This window comes from Dicentrarchus labrax, unplaced genomic scaffold (genome assembly GCF_905237075.1).
Source record: "Dicentrarchus labrax unplaced genomic scaffold, dlabrax2021, whole genome shotgun sequence".
Lineage (NCBI taxonomy): Eukaryota > Metazoa > Chordata > Actinopteri > Moronidae > Dicentrarchus > Dicentrarchus labrax.
Genome location: NW_026136705.1, coordinates 14,131,753 through 14,158,067, shown reverse-complemented (window position 1 = coordinate 14,158,067; position 26,315 = coordinate 14,131,753). Strand labels below are relative to the sequence as shown.

Sequence of the window (26,315 nt, the reverse complement as noted above, 5' to 3'; positions counted from 1 at the left end):
GCACAGGAGCCAGGACTCCAGCCGAGTGCTGTTTTGGGCCATAATTTAGGGCAAACAGTATGAGTATGTGTATTTCTGTCAATTGCATCCAGCTCTACGTCGGCTTGATCTGTCCTTGTGTTTCTAAAAATGGATAAAATAACAATATGAGGATCTGTCCTCTTTGTGTGGTAGAGTTAGGTGTTTTTAAATGTTCCTGTGTTGCTGTTTAATAGAAGTCTCACTGTGCGTGGGTCATAACGGATGCAGCAGGAGCTGTACGTTGTTAATCCATGTTATCTTTGACTATAGGGAGGAGCTGCTCTGTTAAAGATCCAATCACATTTACGAGGCACTAATAAATGGAATATAATATTCATAGGTATGTTTTCATCAGTGTATAATCACCTGAAAATAAGAATCACTGTGTTTTCGTTATTATGAGCTATTGTTATCATGGAGTCCGCCATGTTGAACTGCCACCTTTCTACAGTAGCCCACAACGGACAAATCAAACACTAGCTGTAGATAGATTGCGATTCTTCATGAGTTCATGAGGATGCCGACTTCTCTGCTCAGAAGAATCTGAGAGAAATACAATAATTATATAATGAGACCAAGGTGCGATCACATTACCTTCAGAGCTGTTAAACTGCTGGTGTCTACTGACTAAAAGGATTTTAGCACTATAGTAAAATTATATTTATATTTTCCATTACAGTAGTTTGATGGTAGAATTCAAAGCCATGCAGGATTATAAAAATAAAATCAGCATCAAATGACCCACGACGTCTCACACCATAAACCTTTTGAAATCACTGTAATGAAGGAGTGGAAGGCCAAGAGGACGGCACACAGAGACTGTGGTGTCCAATTTATTGTTGTAGTGGCTAATTTGGGCTCCCAGTGGAGGATTAGGTGTTCTTAAGGAGGATCTTTAAAGATATGTGGGAAACAGTAGCATGTTCATACATCATTCGTCAGCTGTGGAAGGATAGTTTTGCTTTTCAGCTGTACAGGTTGGATGGAAAAATTCCAGCTCTTCTTCTATTGTGCTCTTTTTTTTGGTGACCTCATGTCAGGATTGTAGTTGTAGTTGTTGAAAAAATTATTGTTGGATTTATTTTTGCACTACTTTTCTTTTCTTTTACAACTACAACTATAGCAGTAATGGTCTGTAATATTCATAGGTATGTTTTTATTAGTGTATAATCACCTGAAAATAGAATTGTTTTGTTATTTTGAGCAATTTTTATCAACAGACACCGTGGGTAGCCTTCCATGGAGTCTCCCTTATTGAACTGCCATGTTTGTACAGTAGCCTAGGACAGACAACGCTTGTGAATGAAGAGTGAAGCAATGGAGTTGTAATCTGCAACTACGCTAAATCCCACACACTGGACCTGTAAAGTAGAACCATCAGTCAGAAAAAGAATATAGTACTTTTCATGAAACTAACTTGACCTCAGTCTTTTCCCCTTTTTATTAATTTAGCAGAAAAACAGGATCAGATTTGAGTAGAGTGTATCGCAGAGTTGGTTGTTGGGGATATTTTTGAGATTTACCCCAAATCTGTCTGGATCTGGAAGGCTAGAAACTCACAGCTTTAATATCAGTGGACAAAACTCGCATGTTGTCTGCTCCATATATGTCATATTTCCAGGTTTATCAACCGGTGGGAGTGAGGTCTCAAGGCAACATAGAAGGAGATAAAAAGCTTTTGAGCTTTTGGGAGAAGATTTGTTTTTTTGTCAGCGTCAAAATCCTTTGAAGTGAGAGAAAGGGAAGGAATCAGGGTTAAAGACAGTTTGGGATTTTAGCTTCAACAGCTTTGATAGGTACAAGGAGGAAATAGAGAACTCATTGGAATCAATGTTCAATGTTAAGTGTTCCAGGCGAAAAAAGCCAGAGCAGCTCGTACATGAATGAGGACATCGAAAGTCAGAGGAAGGCAGGAGGGCAGAACAAAATATGGAGGTGGAGAAAGCAGTGGAAAGAGAGAGGAGTGAGTTAGGTAGAGGAGGAGAGGAGCAGATGGAGACAGAGTGAGCGAGGAAGGGCAGAGAGACTGTGCCAAACAGGGCTATCACGTAAGGAGACCAAGTCACTTGCAGGAAAGCAGAATGGAGACTGACACAGATTGATGCCCCGAGACATTAAGAGGCTAGAAGTGGAGCAGGCTCCAGAGAGGAGTAAGCAACTCCAATTTCATCTTTATGAATGAGTGAAGAGGCAGGGAGGGAAATATCCAAGGAACACGGAGAGGAATAATTAAATGATTCTTCTCCTAGGGCTGTCTTATTACTGAGATAGTAATGAATCAGCTGTGGAGAGTATAGGTCATAGAGCAGATGAAAATTTAATGAGGAGGCAAGGGTGAATGCCTGTGAATAGACAGTAAATGCCAATCAATCTGGTAACACTGGTTCATCCTCACAGAGAAAAAATAATACTTATGTATTTTTTTTAAATTAGATCTATTTACAGCAGGGGGGTAAAGGTTAGAAAAAGAGTCAGACTTAAATACTAACACAAAGATTCAATTTGTGTAGCCATGAAAATAAGAGCACAAATCTGATGTTTACAGTGATATCTACACTTGAGTCAGTTGAGTAGACATGTTTGATGATGCTCCTGGCTCAGAGACAAGTTACCAAAAAAGAAATCACATCTGGTTGCTCAGAATGACAAAACAATGTCTTAAAATAGACTTTGACAGAAAAATACACCGGTACAGATACTGTATCTAAGAGAGCAAACTAATGAAATAATTCACATGTCATTACATCTCACTCTATTGGTAATAACAAATGTGTCAGTCAAATTGATTTGTTGAATATCTCTGAATTATGCAGACACTGATATAGTCAAATTACTAGAATACATGTTTCTGCAGATCTTCATTATGTTTGGAAAGGTATCCAAAACCTAAGCAAAAACACGAGATTTCGAGCAGCTGATTTACTGACTTATTTTTCAGGGACTCCTCATCATGAACAAACATGAGATGAATGAAAATGTCACAGTTGAACTGGAAAATGAAAGCTGCCTGATCTGACCAAGATCTGCAAACTAAAGAGAGATGAAGGTGAATTCTGAGTCATAATATTGCAGGCCAGCACTTTGGATAGTGAATGACTGGAGTCAAGGAGCTCAGCTAAGTGCAGAGAACAAGGGAGAACATGAGAGTGCTTTAAAATACACTCCATGATCACCACAGCATAGTTTAGTTTTAATAGCAACCTGGAAGTGACCAGCTCTTTATTGTCAGACTGTTATTTCTGTTCATTTTTTTCTATTCTATTTGGGGAGGTAAATATTTGATGTTTGTGTGTTATTTCATACATCTCATTAATGGATAGATACATATTAAGCTGTGTTTATTTGGTTTTACTGATGTTTTAAAGTTTTGATGTTTTAAGCTGAGAAAAGAGTAAACAGTGAGTTGCTGAATAATGAGGACAGTCCATAAAAGTCAGCATTACTGTCAAACTTCAATATCCTTGCAAAAACTGCAGCAAAAGAGAGAGAGAGAGAGAGAGAGAGAGAGAGAGAGAGAGAGAGAGAGAGAGAGAATGAGTTGCAGTGTCATTGGGTGTAAATGCCCTGCATACCAACACATAAACAGATTTAAGTTTTCAGTTAAGTCATTTTATGGAGAGCAGAAAAGAACATCTAAAAAGAGAAAGGCACATCGAACACTGAAGAATAGCACAGGGGGAATCTCTATAAAAGATGATTTAAAATGCTTATAAATGGGTTAAACATATTCCCTGATCCACTGCAGTGGAAATCATTTGATCTGAAGCCAGCATATGGCTCATCTGTTGGGTAGCTTGACCATCCGTATCCTACTGGACAGTAGACACTCCCCTGTTTTAAAATAGTTTACACAGCAGGTCGGTATGTGTTTCTGGGGGGGGCATCTTGTTACATTATGTTCTTTCGTTCCTTTTCTCATTCGCAGTAGCACGTCATATCCCTACTAATGTATGACTTTCTTTTCTTTCATTCAAAATTCATAAACCTGCAGTGCCTCTAACCATCCCTGTGATTACACGGGGCAGTTAACCGTCTATTTGCATGCTTTCATATATGAGTAAGCAGATAGAAAGTTGTAGATATGCATTTGTGTCATATTTAATGGAGTGTACTGAGTGCAGAAATGTGGGTGTCTGTGGATGACAACTCTGTTTATAACTATAATCTGAACATATAGACACATCTCCTCTTAGGCACTGTGCATAAATTGAATGTGAGTAGGGCTGTATTAAAGCTTCTCTAATTGTACGAAATGTGAACATTCTTTCACTGTATTAAAGGTCCAGTGACATTTAGGATGTTTTCATTTCCTGAGAGTCATTTTTATCTACAGACGCTGCAAGTCGCCTTATATGCAGTCCCCCGTGTTTAACAGCCACGTTTCTACAGTAGCCCAGAACGGACAAACCCTAGATGGGGCCTTAAATGGTTTTTATGTGTTTTGTAGCCATTGTAGTACCTCCTTCGTGCTTGTAAGGGGAGTGTTAAATGAGGGAGTGGCAATCTGCAGCTACACTGCTAGATGCTACTTCACACTGGTGCTTTAAATTACGTTTACGATTTTTCATTTCATAATGTTAAAAATAAAGAACTTATACACATTAAATAAAGCAATCTGATTGTGTAAAACTTGACTCTAAAATAAAAGGCAGTGATCTTAAAGTAATGTTTTCATTATAAGGTATGTGTAAAAGGTTTATCATTAATTAAATTCAAATGTTAAAACTTCATACTACACCTATGGTTTCTGCTCTATTATCCGGTCTCTACACCAGATTATTGTGAGTCGTCATCATACCTGTAAGATATCTTTAGCAGGTAATTACTGTTATTTAGCTCATAGTGTACTGCAGCTGCAGCGCTACAGCATAAAGCACAGTGCAGCATGTTTCTAACTTTCTGTACGTTGAGTATGTCCTGTAGGTCGAAGTGCTGCTGTGGAGCGACAGCAGGAGAGATGGTGCAGTGCTGTTTCTGCCCTTCACTACTGTAGTCTCAGTGGTGCTTAACATCATTACTGCCCTCCTGTCACCACAGCAACCGGCCTGGCTACATCCTCAGAAATGCTTTGTTTAGGCATTTATTGACGATCTGTGCATGTGTGTGCGTGTGTGTTGGTTGTGGTTGATGTGAATGTATATCTCACACTCTGAGAGTCAATCACGGCTGCCCACACGCCAATAAGAACACAGTGTGGCCTTTAAGTGAATGAATAACCACAAAATTCATTACTCTACATCCTATCAGACAATCAACTTTATTAACACACCTCTCCATCACCCCTGTCCCTCTTCTTCTAGTTCCACTATGTTATCAGTGTTCCCCAGGACACGGCCACATAACGCCTGCACTGACTGAAGGTTTAATAACACTAAAAGGTTCACCGCCCCCACACATTTCCCTCAGTAACCTCGCTCATTACTGGAATTATCAGGTCCGCTCTAATAACTTACCTGCCTACGAGTCACGTTGAGCCTGAGAAACAACAGTGTGAGTGTCAGACACATTTTACTGCTCGGCAAAAACACGGGAGCTTTCAGTGTAAATGAATGAGCAAAAGTTGTAGCATTATGATAAATTTACTTTAGTCAGGAGTTTTATGACATGGAAGTGAACAGGTTAAACATCTATAATTCATCAACAGAAAGTCGGAGCCTGTACTTATCTCTCAGAGATGTATCATTTCTCAGTGTTGAATAATAAATATTAAAGCAGGATTTGAATCTGTGCAGTTGTAAGCTCTGCACTGTGCTCTGTAGTCTGTGTTGTATATACCTATGTATTCTGTACAGCAGGAAAAGCTACTGTATATTTTATGTTGCAGCACACTGCCATGTACACTGCCAGTGGTGGAAATTGAGGAAGTATTTACTCAAGTACTGTATTTACATTTTTAAGGTACTTGCACTTGAGTATTTGAATTTGATGATACTTTATACTTCTTACTCCATTAGTTACTTTGCATATAAAAATATAAAAACAAAACATATGATGAAAAGACAAAATGTGATGCATTTTTATAGCTTGAACTACCTAACTGTATGTAAAGTGGACACAGTTAGTTCCACATCAAACAGCTAAAACAATAAAATGCTACATAAGTGTGAATGCATCAGTATTCAGTTAAATTATAATGTTCCACTCACAGTGATAGGACTTCTTTAGTTTGTGTAATTACTTATTATTTAACACTTACCTCTCAACATCCTGATAAAAGCAAAATGGCACATAGTAATTGTCACTTTTTTGTTACACACAGCACAGCCAAAATCACTGTTTGCATAATAATTTATTCACACTTTTTTTTTTCACATACTATATATTATTATTGCTGCAGTTCTGGAGCCTTTCAGGTATTCCCTTTCAATATTCCCACAATGGGATTCTATGTTCATATCTCTTTATATTTGTCATCTTCATGCATGCTAAGTATTACATTTCACAGGAGCAGGATGCAAATAAATAAAAGTCTCTTTTTAAGTTACATGTCATAATCTATCCATTCTATTAATGCTTCAGTAACATGCCTTTTTCAAAGTCCATAGTGGGGAAACACGTTTTGGAACATACAGTCTCCATTAGAGGGTGAAGGCTTAACAAAGAGCACATTTATAATACATATTGTTAAAGCTGGCAATCTATGATTAATCTTCATTACCACCCAAACCCATGTTCCCCCATCCAAGTGAGGCCCATCTATACGGCATAGGGAAAAGGCTAAGTGTAATTATTACATCTCATCTATGTACAGTAACTTTTAAATATGGCACCAAATCGGCTTGTGAAAAAAAGCTTGAGGTTACATGTTAAAATATTTGTGACAACAATACTTTTCCTGTTTATTTGAAAAAATCTTTATATAACTCCATTCAGCACCTTACACTGCGATCACACTTTAGAAGCCAAAGTGGAAACACTGGCACACTTTTCTTGACTGTTTTCAGTGGCTTCTGAGAGTAAACAGCATGCCTTGCAGGCACTGGGAGCATTGTGGTGTGTAACACAGTGTTGGAAAGTAAATCTAACTCATCTTCAATGCACCATGTGTCTCTCTTTGAACAAAAGCTCCCAGGCAATGTCAATCTACAGTCTGATTGGCACCTAATGCAACAAAGAATGTGAAGAATTGTGACAGTGTTTAAGAAAAAGCCTGGTACACTGACACTGTGTCCCAGTTTATGTTGATAGCTTTACTGCTGTTGGTTTTTGTGTGGTTTTGTGTATATTTCTTAAAATGTGTTTAAAAAGGTGCTTGTTTGTACGCCAAGTGACTTTGCTCGATGATTATGGACCATGAGAAATAACATCTTTCTCTCAGTAGTTCAGATTAGCTTAGCATTCAATTTTCTGAATCAAGTCAGAGATTGGCTTTTTTTCCCCACACACATGCGTATGCATGCACACGCTTAAGCTCTTGCATAATGCAGACATAATTGGAAAATAAGGGGATTATTTCTGACCTACAGCAAAGGCAAATAATGAAGAATTTCAGATAATTCAACCTCAGACTATCTTTACAGTATTTTAATATTATTAGTATTTGCTCAGTTTTATCTGTTGGGTTCTTTGAAGGCATCTAGTGTCACCTAGGCAGAGCAGAACTCTTCATCGTGTAAGCTTTAGGTGTAAAGCTTTGTTGCAGCAACACAGTTGCCTTTTTAAGAAGGTGATTCTTGTCTCTAGAAGGGTCAAAGACTCTACTTTGTGAACTGATGCTTTATCATGATTACACAGAGTCCGGCTGTGCTCCTGAATAATAATGCAATAGTGAGTTTTGTGCCCTAACGGTAGGGGTCCTGGGCCAGGGAAAAGCTCTTCTCCAAAATTTAAGAGGTCCTCGAGCCCCCAGGCAGAGAAGCCTCTGTCAGACGTAGGCTGACTCACTAGACTGGGTCCTGCCCAGGTTTGGGGCCTGGGACAGGTGTGAAACATCCTTCTTGCGCACTTCACAGATGGACTTCCTTCGGGCCTGCACCCCTCGCATGGCCGTCTTTATCTTCCTCCAGCCAAGGTGGTTGAGCTCAGCCAGGTTGAGCAGCACACATATGCCACTCACTGCAAACATAAAGACCAGAAACACGGTCTTTTCTGTTGGACGGGACACGTAACACTCCACCTCCTTCACACATGGGTAGCGATCACACTCAAACATTCCTGGCACATTGAAGCCGTACAGGAAGTATTGGCCGGCCAAGAAGCCAATCTCCAGTGCGTTGCGGAACACCACCTGGATGACATAGAAACGGGAGATGCCCTCCTGTCGTCGCACTTTGGCACTCTTGTGTGTTTGAGGAAGTCCTCGTGGTCCGTTGGGGATCTCCTTGACCTCCAGGCACTCATGATCCTCCTTACTGCTGTCAGGGTGCACCAGGATGCCATTGATGTTGCGAGAGTGGAGCTTGCGAGCGTGATGATCATGACCATGCCGACCATGGTGACCATGACCATGGTGATCCATGTAAGGATGCAGGAGAGAGTAGCTTCGGTCACGTGCTTTGGCCGACTGGTGAACAGAATATGTGATGAAGCACAGACTCGGCGTGCACACCAAGATGATCTGAAAGACCCAGTAGCGGATGTGCGAGATGGGGAAGGCCTTGTCATAACAAGCCTGGTTGCAGCCGGGCTGCATGGTATTACAGATGAACATGATTTGCTCATCCTCATACACTTTTTCTCCCACTATGCCTACTATTAGGATACGGAAAATCACCACCACTGTCAGCAGGATCCTGCAGAGAGACAGAAGGAGAAGGAAAGGGCAGGAAGGGGAGGGGGTGAAAAGGAGACAAAGAAGGTCAGTTAACGAGGAGCAAATGCACAGATATTCAGAAAGTATCTGGGTATGATTCTGAGTATTTGTGATTGAATTGATTTGTAAAATCATGGTTCAACATAATCTAACGAGCGATTGGATGTTGTTTTCACTTTGTACCCTAAAACCATTTCCGAGCATCAGAAAAAAAACGTTTTCAGGTAAGATTCTGTGTATGCATGTGTGTGTGTGTGTGTGTGTGTGTGTGTGTGTGTGTGTGTGTGTGTGTGTGTGTGTGTGCATGGGTATGTTCATGCATGAATGTGTGTGTGTTTGCATGTGTTATAACTCAGCTGCTGTGATAAACAACGCCAAGGGATGGTGGATTTGCGCTCTAGATAATACGCATAAATGGGTTCACTAATCATAAGAGACTGAAACAGGTGATTTCACACTCGTCTTCACTGCAGAGCTGAAACGGAACAGGAAGTACATCAGTGTGTGTGACTGCACGTACAGGCACGTACCGTGATTGCTAACCATTGATTTAGGAAACAGTGTTGTATAATTCATTGTTGTATTTTTCCAGTAATATTTAAACCAGCCTTTAATCTCTTCAGTGTTGCCTCATTAAGATCCTGTACAAATGACCTCAACATTAGACATCATATTACGGGTCGACAAGTTTCACAGTTGCAGAGACTTCAGGAATGTGTCTTTTTAGAGAGCACCAGTCATAGTATGAGCGCTGATTATTAGCATCTTAGTACTGAACTATACAGGTGGCATCTTCTAAAAACTGTGAGGACCTCCCACTGAGCATCATTAGTGCATTACTGCAGTTAGAGAGCGTGGTGTCCAGGGGCCGGAGGATCTAGAGAGCAGTGTGGCTGTTTTTCAACGCCTCGGAGAGATTGGTGTGCTGTACTTTTATCTTCTGGTGTCGATCCAGCATGGGCACTGCGGAGGAAGACTGGGGCTTTAGGGCTGCACTGTCAGCTCTTTCTAATGAGCGAGGAAAGCCTGCACATCACCGGGCTCTCTGGTATTTATGCCACAATGCAGTGGATGTGCATGCTCCCTGCGTGGAGGAGCCAATTACTTTAAACACACTTTTTTCCGAGCACAAGAGGGCCACCCAGGGCAACTAAAGGTACAGAGATAGACTGAAGCTGGCCCCAGGTGGGTTAGAACATCTGGGAGAAATGGCACCTACGACAGTAGACTTTAATTCAGGTGATGTAAGGTAAAATTATTCCACTGCATTTAAAATATATAAAAAGTTGTTCTGTGTTTTTATCCACATATCAAATGAGACTCCAAAGTGTATCTTTTAAGGCCCACAGCATGTTACCACAGCAACCAACAAATTAGTGAAACAAGTGCAGGGTTAAATTTGTGTTTCCTTAGGGAGAGAAAAAAATAAATGTCTTTGACTGAGGCGATTGAGGAGACAGCTCATGAAAGCAGAGTGGAAGGCAGGTGAAGGTAAGAGGTATACATGTGGAGACTTAAAATAGAGCAGCAGGCTGCTGCAGGACTGTTCCTGCTCCACCTGCGAGTGCGTGCCTGTTATTTCGTGTGAGAAAGACAGACACAAGGACACAGAGACAAAGACGGAGAGTCATCCATGTGTATGACTTGTGCAAAATGGCAAACATGTCCGGCCGTCAGTGCTCTGAGCAGCTGTGACAGTATATGCTACACTGACTTTCAACATGATCAGAAATAAAGCAGAATAAAGATTCTCTGCACCTTTGGTCTTCCAGAAGTTAATGCAGATTGTGTGTGTAATTTATGTAAAGACTTTTAGTCACGTTTTGATCCTTTGCTGTAAGTCGCATGTATCTGCCTTCAATGGTGGTTTGACAACAGCGGATTTGGCCGAAGGGCCGACATTAATGATTCTCTGCACCACAAGGAGCCATTTGACGCATACTGCTCACTGAGATAGTAATCTGTGGTTGATACTGTTCATTTAAATGCAAATATTTGTTTAAATTATGTTTAAATATGAAACTAGCTCATGTTCAGTGTCAGTGTGAGAATCCGCGGCTCTGGAAGCAGACTTAAAATGACAGAAACAGCACGTCTGCATTCTGTTTCTATTCAAGGTCTGCTTCTTCTCATGCCAATGATAATTACTACATTGTAATAGCATTAACTAAATGTCACTAAGTCTGCTTGGTATCCACATCTCTGTATGGTGACACAAGCTCACAGACTGCACTGGTCTTTTACAGTAAAAATGTCCATAGCATTTTTTTTAATTCAGATGTAACAGTATTTGTATTGGGGGGTCTCTGCAGAATATAGGCTCTTCTTTATGTTTCAGTGACAGCTTGCAAACCTCAGGAATACAAAATATTGTTTTACTATTTTCTACACACAAATACAGCAGAAAAACACAAGAACTAGTCTATTTACATGTAAAGTGATTTCATCTCAACTCATTCATGTCCCTTTGTCACTGAAGGTCTATGTATACCATTGGAAATCATAATACCCAGTGTACCCAGTTAATTGTAAATATATAAATCCCATTCCTCTAATCTAATTTGTGTAAAATAATAAATAGTAAATATCCTGGCTGCTAACAAGAATGAACAGGCAGCATGTTGCAGCACCTGGTTAAATCGACTTAGTTGTGTGCTAATTTTCTTAAAGTATGAGTTGCTGAGGACTAACTAAGGGCAGATGATATATAAGGTTTAAATCTTTTATGCCTGAAATGCGACACATCTTGCAGTTTTCTCAGTTTCTCCCCTGAACAGTAAGAACTGTCAGAAATACTTACTTTCCTCAGATAGGAAACTTAAGTACCGTACTGCAGATATTCAGTCTATACTTGTTTGTTGGGCAGTTTTATGTCATTAAAAAAATTCTAAGACATTGCAAGTATTGAGTGTTGTGCTGTGTGCGTTAGCAGGCTTGTGTGTGTGTTTGTGTCCTGTATGTGTGTGTGTGTGTGTGTGTGTGTGTGTGTGTGTGTGTATACTCTGCTGCTGGATAACAGGATAATCAGCACAGGGCAGATTGCTGCATTAGCAGAAAGAGGTGGACGAAGGTTATCTGCAAACATCAGTGTTTTAAGTCCTGCAGAGTAACAAGCCAATACTGTACGTTAGACTGGATTGGGATAGGATGGCCCCGAGGCCTGAACTTGCAGAATATTCAATAACCACCGTAAATGATGAAAAAGATTGTAGAACTCAAACCTGAAGACAGAATATAAAAATAAGGAACATCTACTGAGCTGATTCAAACAGGTAAACATGAAAAGGACACCATCTATCACGTCCCTTCAACCAAAAGTTCCTTAAATGGCAAGTAAATTATGTCACCACTCAATCATTACATTTTTGGAGACTTTCTAAATCCACAGCCAGAGATTTATAAGATTTTAAAGAAAATGAATCAGTCTATATCCCTGGATTGGGCTCACACAGAGGGAGGAAGAAAAGATAAGGACCTGATACTTCACTGCAGTGAAACTATACGAACTGATCTGTCGGCAGCTGATTGACCTGTAAGACTGTGTGTGTAATAGCTGCTATTCAGCTGGTGTGTCGGCTGGACATGCTGGCTCTGTCTTTCCCAGAGGCTTTCACACACACACACACACACACACACACACACACACACACACACACACACACACACACACACACACACACGCACACACAAATACACACACACACACACACGTTCATTCATACAGCAGCTGCCGCCAGCCTCCAGGGACAACAATTGCCTCAAGCTCAACAGCAGATGGATTGGTAAACATACACACACTTTACTCTCACACGCACATACACACATTGGTAATATAAATGACCCTGTACTGTATATGAATCAAGAGTCACAAACATATAAAGCTGTACATCTGCACATAAGTGCACAGGTAGTTCTAATTAAGTGCAGCATTATCTATATAGAGACCCTGAGCAAAAATATTCTTCCTTCCAATACGTTCTCAATAATAAGCTCCACTGATTGCTGATGGCACAGAACATAATGACATAATGAATAAAGCCCTTACCAGGCATAGAAATTAGGCAGCTTAATTTTCAGAGTGCAGACATTTCTTCCCCCCCCCATCCACCATTCCTCTCTCAAACTGTTTTAGGTCTTGCCCACGTATCAGGCCGACATGCGTGACCGCCTGAGGTGCCACTAAGAGTCGGTGTGACGAATACATTAAAATAAGCTAAACTCTTGTGCTTTCAGCTGTGGTGGTTCACTTGCTTCTGGCCTCCTCTTAATACTTATCAGTGATATTTTACTGAGAGTGTGAAGCATAAATAGTTTTAAAAATATCTCTTATACTTGTGATTTTAGACCAAAAAAAAACATTTCCTTCATCATTTCATTTCCTTTGTGCCACAACACAGTCAACATGTGCACAAATGTAATTATCTCACTTGACTCATTAAACAACTCTAAAGGAAATTGCTTCCAGCTGCTTTTCATGAATAAAGGAGGAAACAGAGAAAGTTAACTGGGGGAGACTCGACAGGTAACTGCTTCAATTATACCTCAGCTGAGACAAACTTTAACAAGTTATGATGAAGTGTTATCATAATACCTTAAGATTAAAACATCAGAAATAGCACATATTCAAATGCAAATGCAAAAGGTTCCTCAAGTGTAATTTAATAAATGTTTCTATCGCCCAAAGAACATAATGCACACACAACTTTTCTATTAACTCACTGTACAGCCTAACCATGTGTGGTAATGACGCAGCGTATACCAGATGCAGCCTTCCTGCATCCCATTTGTCTACATGCCTTTCATCTAAAAATGATCTTTTCATCTCAATTCTAGCTAAGGTATTATTATAAGATATTATGCAAGGTGTTTCTCTCTAATATAAGTTGAAAGTTAGAAAGCATTTCCTGTTGGTTCCTAAACGGCACATTTTGCTGATTGCTTCAATATGCAGTTTCAGAATATTCAATAAATCACATCAAGACTATTCAGTATTTGGAGCAATGACATAATAATGATATAATCATCCGTAAAATCTAAAGTTATTACTTAGAAGAGATCAGCTTTAACCCAGAGAGAATGATTTCATTTTGCAGTGAGACACAGATTAGGCTCATTTTCACTCAGCCCACTCACTTTACGTCTATAACTCACAATTTTCTTCTGTATTATTAACTATTGAATTATAAAACGTGCATTTTAACCACAAGTCCGACAAATAAGTTACAGCCTTTAAAGGTAATCAAACTTAGACTTATTATTATTATTATTATTATTATTATAGACACTGATTTAATACTGTGTTGTTCAGCACTTGTTTTCCTGCTTTAGCCCTTTCAACTGAGCTCCACTTATTGCAGGCACCTTTGTTTTAGTTGTAGCTGTAGATAAAAGATATTTTTAAGTGAGTCGCCTCTTGTGGCTGCATTGCATTCTGGTCCACTGAGGACAGGAGCAAGCTGTAAGACTTTCTCTTTGATTCTGATGGACTGACAGTGAAACTTGATGTTTTTCCCGTTTATACAGTTGACATGTTTCTGGAGCTGCATTGGCAATCTTACTGTGTAAAAAAAGTTCTATATTAGAAAACAACAACAAATTGGCCCCAGAAATCACTCAATCGTGGCAACGAACCAAATTGAGCACAGATTTATCTGAATTTATGTCACATGTTAGAGAGTTGTTGTTGATGCATTAACAAGCCTACAAGTCACACGATGTAGGCTTTTAAGAGTTGTGGTTACATTGTGTGGAGTGATTGTGATGCACAGCTGCACTCATAAATATAATTTGATTTTAAAAGAAACAAATGTCTCAGTCTCTTCAGTTTTTCACATGTATCAATGTACTGAAATAGATAGAAATAAACCAGAACCACAGGGGGCTGACATGGCTTCACCTCCTCAGTCACAATGGTCACTGACTCGGCTGACTAGGCATTGCCCCACTTGGCCAGCTTGTGTAGAACAGAGTCAAAGATAAGAGGATTCAAGGGTGTAGAAAGAAATCTGACCTGACGTGAACATGAAGTGTTTATAATTGCTTTTGTTCTGAATGAAGCTTTTCATGAAAAAATCTTTTATCACAATGTATTATATGTCTGATAAGTTACTTATCAGTTAAGATATTTGTCAGTTGTTCTGAAAGAAATTATTAAGCAATGAACTAGTGTGTCACTTTTAGTCTCTTGTTGAACACCTTTGATCAATCACACTATGTTTTAAAAATAAATGTGACTGCTTCTAAGTAATTTATGTGAACAATAAGTGAAGTACATCTTTGATACAGAATTAACCATGTCACATTTCTGTTTTAATATTATGATATTAATGTTCTGTGCTAAATAAAGCACATTACTTATTCACTTTTACATAGATACATAACTGAATGCATCATTGTGAAAGACACATGAAATTACTTTTAATAAGTGTCTGAAAAGGTCACTTAATTCTAAAGTTTATGAGCATAATGTGCTGTTTGTGTTGCTTAAGTATAACCTCTACATGAAGTTAGCTGACATAACCTTTAGCATAACCTAATGCTGATTATTTTGTTAGCTGTTTTTTTTACTATGTGCAGTGGTATAGTTACTTGTGTAATTTTGAAGCAGTATTAATGGATTTATTGTCCTAGGGGGGAGGCTGTAACACACAACACTGACATATTAAAAACGTATAAAGAAAGGGTTCTGTAGAGTTGAGGGGAAATGCAGAGTCGGATTATAATTCTCTGTGGGTTTGTAACTACCATATTACACATTTTTGACCAATTATTAATATAAAAATGTTGATCTTTTGACAACGTGACCCACAGTAGCTGTCAGATGTAAGGTAACCTGTTGTTGTTGCTGTAATAACATCCAATCCAAGAGTGAAGGCCACAAACTCTGTGTAACTACACCTGCCTCCCTTGTAGCTTTTGCTAACTTTCCGGCAGATTATTCAACAATGTGATGCAACCTGGCAGTTGCTAATTCTTGCTACAACTTTGTTCCTGGCTGCAAAGTACTGTGTTGCACCATAAATGGAATTTGGTACTTGCATCATACCTTTCATTTAATTTGCCATCCTGATTTTTTCTTTTCATGTGGACTAAATTTAGTGTGCAGTGTAAATTAATCTCTAATTTATTCTGCAATCTACTCTGAAAATTATAAACATACTAACTACACTATAAAGAAAACATGCCTCACTGTTATAACGACACATTCACACACATGGATTGGTGTTCATTTGACTATATTAATTATTTACCCATTACAATAAACCAAAACTTTGACTTTATTAGTCTATATCTTATATACCAACTTAATATACAGATAGGGTCGTAGGAGATTTTCTAATTCATACACACACACATCTTTATTGCAAAATACATTTAAAATCATATCTGTGAACAGTCTACTTGTGCCAAAAAGTATGCCCTTAAACATAATACTGAAGCAACATGACAATAACTTCAGGGTTTATGTGAGTTTTGGTATCCAAAAGCCTGCTCACAGCCATAAAACATTAGAAATCCTGTCCTAATCTAATTAAGGAATTCTAACACGTGTGGCGAAATCACTGACATAAAGAACGTTTAAGCTACATATAGGGCAACATTACACGCCCAGTAAGGCTCATACACACAGCATCGACGTGTTGCTGAAATGACTAATGGCCTGTGCTGAATGAAAGCTGAGCTCAGCTATACTGGCAAAATCCCCCTGTCGAACAGTATAATCAATAGCATTCAACATCAGGGATTGCTGCACAAATAAACTAATGACAACTCTAGATGTGCAGAAAAATGGTTTCGTTTGAAAGACAGTCCTGCTCTTCGCCGCAGGATGATGGATTATTAATCCTGTCAAACGCTGAAATATTGCTTCCATTGTTTTCCTTTGCAACACAATCTTCCCAAACAGTATAGATTTTATCCAGGAAGCTTGTTATTAATGATACACAAAGTACATTCTGGTTCGCTATTAGACAGCATGATGCCCTCAATTAAAGCAGAGCATTCCTACATCTCAAATTATTTTGGGAGAAGTAGGGTGCCCTTCTCAAAGTAGGGTACCTCCTTCTTGTGGATATCCTGACCTATTTAGACAGAAAGTGTAGAGAGAACACAAATATGTGCACCAAGACTACAGGAGCGAACAACTTTGGAACAAAGAGGTAGACTGCCATCTGTATTTTGCTTTTAGAGACAACAAACTAGGATGTAGATATATTTGGTTTCATCAAACCTTTTAAGACTGTCCATTCGAGTGCAGTTTTTTTTACTTTATAAACAGAGCTACAGAGCAACAAGGTATTTTATCCATCACTTTGTCCATTACATTAAAAGGCTGGTCAAATGTGCATACATTTTTAATGACTTGACATCACTTGTAACTTGCAACAAGAGCCATATAACATTTATTAAGATTTTATGAAGTATTTATAATGCTCAAGTGGGCAGTGATGTTAAATAATACATAGTTACACAGGAAAAAACAAATAAAAGGTACATGGATATAGAAATTGACTATAGAGCACATAAATTAAACAAAAAGAAAATTATATTCTCTATAATAGTTATTAGTTTTATTCAAATGTAATGCAAAACACATAATGAGTTCACTTGCTTCAACAACAGAGAGCTTCTGCGTCCTATTAAAGGTGCTGTTTAGTCGGCCAAACCTGCATTGCTGTGTCTGCGTAAATTGTAAATATTGCATGTTATTTCTCTCAGGCATCGTCCTCACCTTTTACAAGCACTACATTAAGAGCATTACGTTCACACAAATGAGAAATAAATTAAAAAAACACAAAGGTCTTGTGTATTTATAGAAATCCTCATCAATGCAGAGGACACACTGAGTTTGTGAGTGTGCAGACTGTTTCCTCAGCAGCAGGGTCAGTCAGCAGCTCCAGAGGAAGGAGCTCTGACACAGATTCTCAGCACTATACCTCTGCAGAGGAAAAACTTCTCTTCCTTCCTCTGTCCCCCCCCCTACCCTTTTGTTCTGCCTCTACAGCTCACATCCTCTCCTCTCCTTCCATCCGGCAAGCTTTATTATTTTATCTTCCTTAGATCACTCTAGTCCTCCATTATCTCTCTGCCTCTTTTTTTCACTTCGCTTCTACTTGTCTTTGGCACTGACCTCACTACAGCATTGCAGTGTAGGGGAAGGTGCATCAACACACGTCCTTTCTTTCTTCCTACCTGCAAGGTGTATAACTCAAAGGCTTCTTCCTCTCACGGTAGAACGCATCTTTTCTTTTTACAAAATACACGTACATGCACACCTGTGGTCTGCTAAACATCTGAGCACCACATGTGAAAATATGTTGTTTGACATGTTTTAATATACCTATGTGTGTATACTGTATATGATACATTTTATTGCCCTTAAGTAGAAGTATGCATCACATAATTATGTTTAAAATATCACATAATGGATGGATAGCAGAAGATTTTGATTTTATTTAGGGGAGTCCAAGAAGTTACATTTATTTAACTTAATCTAAAGAAGATAAAACTAACGTCTCACAACTGATAGTCTACCTGGTCTTGTCCAGCAAATACAAATGATGGAATGGCTCTGAATAGTCAACTGTTGATTTTTGGCAGATTTGCAAAGTATACAAGCAGTTGCTTGTCCCACTGGATTAAATATGTCTTATTTGCACAAGAATGTGTATTGTCAAGGTGTTTTAATGCTGCTCTGATAAACAAAAATTATGAAGCGGGTGAAAGGAAAAGTAAAGGAATAATAACATTTTTAATCATAGAAACAAGACTTAGCTTTTTATACGTGAATCTGTTGTCAAGTACAACACGAGACCTACCAACAAATCTCTGACTGACAGTATGATATCAGTTGCCGTTCTTGTCCACATTTTTCTGAATTACAATAAATATGTAAATGTGTGTTTGTGTAAATGAATTATTAAGGGTACAAAGTTTTGAGATATAAGACAACTGCAAACATTATCAAGGCTGCTGGTGTTATATTTTATACCAACACACCAGTGTATCATCAGCATATCAACACAAAAACATTTTGTTCATTTTGGTGTAGAAGTCTATAAATCATCTGTTGTTGGTTTGCAGCAACATGCTGCTTTGAAAGTCAGTCAACACACAATCTCTACAAAGTAATACTTGCAGGAATAATTGTAAAGAGTACGAGTACGCTTCACTGTAAATGTTGGTCGAATAAGCCCAAACAACATTGTGAGGTAGTATTTTTATTATGTGCACATAGCCCTGGTGGTGTGTGGTGGTTTGTGTCAGCAGGCTACCTCTGCCCATCAAAATCAGAAACTTAATGAATTTGCTTAATTAACACAGTGAGTGAGATACACTCAGACACTTTACAGGCCATACTGAACTGTCAGTTATCTAATGCTGAAAGCCCCAGGGTCATTTTAACTGTGAATATACAGTAATTTTGATTTTGGTAAGAGAATGAGGTTAATGCAGCCTTGACAATGATTTCTTTCACTGTGTAATCATGATTACAGTCATTGGTTATCCATGCACACACTGTACATTGCCCAGTTAGAAGTCAGGCATATGGGAATCACAATACACAACATTAATCTTTGAATGAGTCATAGTATGCAAGCCACCTGTGGTTAGTCAGAGGCACAGAAGCAACTCTCAATTGTCTGTCTCTTTCAAAGACCATAATTAAGCTAACCTATGCCACTGCGTAGAGTTGGTCCGTTTCTATTTTTAACACTGGCTAATTATCTATCCTATGCCAGGGCATAGGTTAGCTTAAAACCTACAATTAAGAAACAGCTTAATTAAGAAACAGCTTAATTGTAGCTGGATTATACAGTCTAGACATCCGACAATGCTATCTGACAGTGTCTCATGGTGGAACTACATCCTCACGTTGCAAGAGAGAGGGTTGGCACTCAAACAGATGACTGACATGCAACCATGTTCCAAAGTTTTGATGCAGGGGAGACTTTTCAGCCATGGGGAGACCTCACTGCTCTGTACTTTGGAACTGCATCCTTTGAACTGCAAGCGCACACATGCAAACTCTGTCAAAAGAAACTATACACAGGCTGAACATCCTACATGTGATGCCATCTAGCAGTTGCTGCATGCTCCGGCCACACCCTGTGAAGTGCAGGACTTCACAATGCACAACAGTGCAACGCTATATTACAGTTGGTTGTGTTCACAAGTGCAACAGACCACACCCGACCACACCCAACTGTGTTGTTGGGTGTGGTCAGTGGTGTAACAGACTTGAACCTTTCAACCCATAGAGGTCAGTGCAACAATTTTGACTCCATACATGATTTAGTGTGGAGTTGCTCATTAACAATCTAGGAGGCATCTTTACAGCACAAAACTGTGCCAGTGGTGAACAATTCTCCAACTTGCTGGTACATCCAAAAACATCATTCTGATCATTTTAAGTGTCATTAATTTCCTGACCATGCAGACACATGCTTAGGATTAGGAATCAAGTCTTTATCTTTAGTAGTTTTTGTGTTATTGCTAAGATTGTCTAATGTCTAAAAATGCCTGTCTAGAAGTAAAAAGCCAAGATCCAGACCACCACTAAATAATAAGTTCCTATCTAACCCAAGGTCTCTCTGTCCACCAAACTGCATACAAATTCCCCAGTATTTTTTAAGATATCCTGCAAACAAGCTAGCTATCAGGGACAACGCTAAAATCGACTTGGCAAGGGTCAAAAGAAATTCAGGGATCTACAGTCTAAAATGCTCACAAAATATTGTTCAAAGTGATTCCAAGGACAATGTTTCTTTACTTGCATAGCATAAACAAGCAGAGTAGAAGGAGGGAACCTCATTGGAAAGCAGCTAATGTTACAGCTAATGCCCTAGGGTCAACTAGAGAGCCTTGTAGGACAAACACAGTCTGAGGGAAGCCAAAACACATAGGGATCATTTACAAAGCATTCCACTGTATTCAGCACAGTATCACATAGCTGATGTCTTGTAAGCATCACACAAACTACTCACTGTATGAGGGATTTCTTTACTAATTCATATTATCATTTAACTTTTCAAATGTTACATCATTTTGGATGTTTTGACACAGCAGGTAATTAATCTAGTAGATCCTATCATATGGAGAACAAAATCTGATGCAGAGAGGACTAGTCTAAGCCAGGGAAAGCACTGCTCATTTTACTAAATGTATTTTAAGTATTCAGGGAACCATTTTTAATGTTCAACCAGTGAAGTGCATGATCAACAAATAGCCCAAATTAAGCAGAAGCCATTACATTATGACTTTTGAAAGAGGTAGCAGACAAATTGAGAGTTGCTTCTGTGCCTCTGAGAAACTGTAGGTGGCTTACAGTCATTGAATCATCCAAGGATTAATTTTCAGCATTCTTTGTACCCTGTGCTCACAGGGTATTACTGATTCAGCTGCCAGGACTGGATTTTAAAGCTGCATTAAGTAATTTTTGACCACTAGGGGGCGGAAAGACTCCAGAACAAGTTCACAACAGTTAGCAATTAGCTTATGAAGTTGTTATGGCTAACATGTTAGCAAACAGTTGCCTACTTACAAATCCAGCAGAAACAGAGCAACACGGACATCCCTTTGGTCTCCTTTTTCTGGCCACCTGTTGAATGTAATTCCAATATTCACTGGCGTTTAGCCCTTGTTTAGTCTTCCAGCTCATGAGAAAAAGATCTCTCTCTTTTTGCCTTGCTAAACGTTCACGTTTCTTCACCAGTTACTTCGGCTCTTTGCCATTTCGCGCTGGACAGCTCGCGTACAATTAGCTTGTCTTAGCTTCTGTGTTGGGAGCAGTTGCCCACGGTCATACACGAGCCGACATTGTTTTGGTTTTGTTGCGCCAGAAACCAAAACAATCAGCTGAAAATGGCGGAAAGCTGCGCAGAGCTTCAAAGTGAGATGTTGATTCTCAGTGGTACCGGCAATACTACCAATCCCATAAGCAGGAGGGAGTCATATAATCAAATGGTACAAAATGTTGCTTAATGCATCTTTAAATCAAGTCAACATGCTCTACTATATGCAGGTTTTCATTCCATCTGAGGACTAGACCAGGTGATTTCATTGATGAAGGCACTTTCAACCTCAGAAGAAGAACTCATTGAAATGACTTGGTGTAGTGTTTGGTTGGAAGGAAAATCTCCATCACACATGATTTCAGATCCCTGATCAACAGAAGTTTGGCTATAATGCAGCTCACATCATCTCTGTCTGATTTTGAAGGGTATAGTCTAATGGCTATGAGCACACAGTGCACAGTGTAGTCGAGAGCCAATTTTCACTGCTTTAACTTACATACAGAGCGAGACACACACACTCACAAACAGCCACACAGCAGAGAGAAAGTTAGGCCATGCCCTTGTTGCGGACTACCTGAGGTCTGGGTTAATGAGCACAGCAGTGCAGTCAAATTCATAGTCTTAGTGGCTTGTTTTTTTCTAAAGGTAATTTTCAAACCACTTATCCATACATCCAGGTTTCACAGGCTAAACCACTTTGACTCTTCAGTTTTCCAAATGAGCATCCCAGCGTGACATTTGGATTATGTTTAATGGGTGGGAAAATTCCACTTTTGCATTTATTAATCACACAGAGATGATGTGGAGCACTTTTGTTTGTCACACAGATTTTACAGCATGTCTCCATGGCATGTCTCCACTGCTAATCAAACTAAAAGCTCATCTGTTCAACCCTCCACCACGAACCATTCTCACACAAAATATGAGAAAAGATCTGATCAGACTTTCACTACGATGCAAATAAGTGTCTGCCGTTAAGAATAAACTGAATGAACTTGTTTTTGAAATAAATTTTCTTGTCTCGAGTTCGCACAGAGTTCAGAGCCATTTACTCCCCCTTTGATTCTACCTTCCACACCTGCTCGCTCACCATCCTTTCATCTTCCGCACCTCTGCTCTCCTCTCACTCCCACTCCCCTCTCCTCCTTCTGTCCTATTGGTCTGTGGCCAGCGGCATCAAGCGTTATCTATCAATAGCTAGGCTATTAGGTAGTATCAACACAGGAGCCTCTCTGAATTAACCATAATGCCCAGTAAAGCCTGCTATTGATTATGTGCAATTAGTTCATCCCTTAACAAATGATGAGTGTGGAGAATAAGGGTGAGGAGAGCAGGGAGGAGGAACGGACGGGGGAGGCAGTGATGACTGTGGGGGACTGTAGAACAGAGGAGAGCACTGGGACAAGCCTGAGGAGGGGGGTCTCTGTAGGGATGCCATCAACTGATATATATACTGTACTGTACTTTAAAACCACTCAGCTCAACATTATAAACAAAACCACAGATACGAAACCAGAAAATAAAACCTTTACTCACAAAATCAATCAGTGTCTTACCTTCCGATCATAGTAGAGTGCTGCTGGACAGCCGCCTCCAGCAGCCTCTCCAAAATGGTCCATTCGCCCATGGTGATGGCAAGGTGGCAGGGCTGTCAAAAGAAACAGGAGTTGGGGGACCGACCCCTCTTTCTCTCTTCTCGACTCCTTCTTCTTCTTCCCAGGAACGGCCTGCGCTCTTGTGGACTTGCCGGCCAGTGGGGGGTACACCCAACCCCCGTCCCGCACCAGCTCCCTTTTTGACCTCTACACGTTGACCTGACTGCTCGTCAGTGCGTCTTTGACTGAGTGTCTTCTCCTGGGCCTGTCCCACTGTGCTTCTCCTCCTGCTGGAGGAGAGGTGCTGAGCTGATTGCCTCCCCCCTTCTCTCTCCCTCAGTCTTCTCCCCCTCCCCTGTGCGGTGATGCTTGTCCTCCCCCTGCCGCACCACTCTGTTCTGCGCTACAGCATATGCTATAGCTCACTGCATGACAGCCATGATCACCCTGTCTTTCCACTTGTCTCTCTCCGTCCCCTCGCTCTTTCCTCCTCTTCCTCCCCTGTCCCTGCCTTCGTCCTCCACCCTACCCCCAGGGCACTCCTTGTACTTTACCTGCACTGCCTGCCATCAGTGCTGCTCTGCGCTCGTCCTTGCATTGTGTAGGATCTTTGCCTTTGCTGCACCCTTGCTACTCTAACCTGAACACACACACCGCATAAAGCTGATCCTCCTTAGCTCACCTCAGCGAAAAGCACTGTAAACACACACACACTTGCACTCGATGACAGCTCTGAATCCCACTCTCCCACTTCCTACTGGGGACTGCAGATTCACACCAGCACACAAAGCTCCTGCCTGCTGAATGTCATTTTATGACTGGAGGAATGGTTGCTCCCACAGCTCCGAGCGCTACCAGGACCCATAAAAACCTGCATACACACACACACTCAGAGCTGCACACGCCACCCAGCCCCTCAGTAATAAATCAGCTGCCTTGCTGCATCCAGTGAGGCTGAACCAAGGCAGAGCGCTGCAGACCTGCTGTCCTGTGTTGTCCCCCTGGCTAATTTCAGCACAGTCCGATGCCCAGAGTCATGTCTGCCGCAGAGAACGGGTATGAAAAGCTGTCCTGTGAAGCCTATTTCTGGGCTCCATCATCTTGCATCCCTCTCTCCCCCTCCTCCTGCTCTCCTTCAACCTCCGCTCTCTTCCTCCTTCCTCTCCTTTGCTAGCGTTTGTGTGCAGATCTCTGTCTTCCCAACTACCTCTGCCTCAGTGTTCACCCCCCATCTCTGCTTTGTGCTCTCCCTCTCTGCCTCTGTGTCTCTTTCTCGCTCATGGAATCGCTCTATCTCTGTCACACTCTCTGAGCATGCAACACCCCCCCCCCCCACACACACACACCAACACCACCACCCCTTCCTCTCATAGATCTGCTCTTTCTCCTCCCTCTCCCTCCTTCACTCCCTGCCTCCCTCCCTCCATCCTCTGGTAAATGTGCTTGGATTGCTACCCTGATCACTGCTTCACTTATGCTTGCAAGAATGCCTCCCACCGTACTGCTGTGTCTGTTCCTGCCTGATGTTGCACAGAAAAATAGGGATTTGTGATCTAACCGTGCCTTCTGCCCCTGTCTTCACCACAATCCTTTGTTCCAGTCTGGAAGCTTGGCAGTGTTTCCTGTACTTCTCAAATGCTCATTTCCTCTCTTTTCTCACTCTCTGCCACACATCATCTAGCCCATGCTTTCAGGAAGAGGATTACAGGAGAATTGTGGCACAGCTACACCCCATCCCCCATCTATCTCCTCCCTGTCTCCATCTTACCAAATTGGGGATGACAACACACCTATTTTACCCTGACCCAACCCTCATGCCCTTTCTGCATTTGCTCTCCTCATCTTCTCTTTCTGTTCCTCATTCTGGCCATTTCCCCCCCTCCTCCATTAGAGCCCCAGTGCTCTCGCTCCCTCTCAGGAGAGATGAGCGCTATATTGTACTTTGCTGTGACATTGAAAGCTGCATTCATTAGATTTATATTAAGGTGGTGTGGAAATGGGATGGTCTCCCTCCATTACATGCTCATGAAGGCAGATGTATGGCATGTAATTCACTTGCTCACCCACCAGTAGACAAATACGTGTGTATGTTCAGCCAAGAGACAAGGATACATAACAAGAGAAAACACGTTTGTTTTCTGCCAAGATGTTACTCATAGCAAGGCTTTCCCATCTTGTAGACTGAGTCAAGTTTTGCAGAAGTAAATGATGCAGTGGCATGTCATGAGACCAGCACACCAGAATGAAGTCATTGCTTGAAGTGCAATTCATTCATGCCACGCTTTCCTTTAGTTACACTTCTTTGATTGTGGACAACATGCATCCCTACTTGACAGTTTATTTGTTGCAGAATAAGGCGCATGCCTTTGGGGCACTTCATAAAATGTGATACCACCTTAACATCCTCAAATCTTGTGCGCTTGTATATATGAAAACAAAAAGCAGCGAGGTGAGCGAACTCACAATCACAGCCCTTGCACAACAACCTCTAGAGCCCATTAGTAATCGATCTATCTTGTTGTGAATGTGCATGCACACATGCAAAATCCCTCTGCATATGTGTGTGTGTGTGTGTGTGTGTGTGTGTGTGTGTGTGTGTGTGAGAGAGAGAGGTGTGGGGGGGGGACAGAGAGCGAAAGAGGATTTTGTTTGTTCAGCATCTTCAGTGGGGGGACTTTGGGTCTTTCCCTTACCAAGGACATATGGTGTAAGAGTGCTGTAGAGGAGAGGAGGGGAGAGGAGAGGAGAAAGGGGAGGCGCAGTGTGATGGCTCTAGTTTGAGGCTTGGGTTGCAAACAGAGCAGCTGAAGCACTGGCATCAGCCGGTCGGCGCTCCGAGAAGAGAGTTCAGAGCTGGATGGCACATGAGTGAGAGAGAGGCGCAGGTGTGTCTTCGGTGACCTAGAACAGCCAGTTCAAACATGCATAAACACACATACTGTACTCAAACGCATCATCATATATAAATACATCCATGATAATACAAATGTAATTCATATGAGTGCAATAGTTGGGGGTCCTAATGTATTATTATAGTTCATACTGCAAAGGAAACATCTGGTATGCTTACAGTACATTCTGTCAGCATTCACCATTTTAAAATATACAATATTTCTTTTCAGTTTGAGCTCATGTTTGATCTCATAAAGA

The 26,315-nt window shown here is 40.6% G+C and overlaps 1 protein-coding gene across 2 annotated transcripts; it reads right to left on the bottom strand.

Moving 5' to 3' along the window:
* Positions 1-6,291: 6,291 nt before the first annotated feature.
* Positions 6,292-24,477, bottom strand: LOC127364137 (gap junction delta-2 protein-like). 2 transcript variants are annotated; one of them, XM_051401370.1, is made up of 3 exons: positions 23,127-24,477; positions 21,318-21,374; positions 6,292-8,753 (listed from the first exon to the last, which is right to left on the bottom strand). In XM_051401370.1, exons 1-3 carry the CDS (start codon positions 23,195-23,197, stop codon positions 7,886-7,888), a joined length of 996 nt encoding a protein of 331 aa, XP_051257330.1. In that variant the 5' UTR covers positions 23,198-24,477; the 3' UTR covers positions 6,292-7,885. The 2 variants fall into 2 exon arrangements, with proteins under 2 accessions (XP_051257330.1, XP_051257331.1); XM_051401371.1 differs by lacking the exon at positions 21,318-21,374 and having other exon boundaries at positions 23,127-24,476.
* Positions 24,478-26,315: the final 1,838 nt, after the last annotated feature.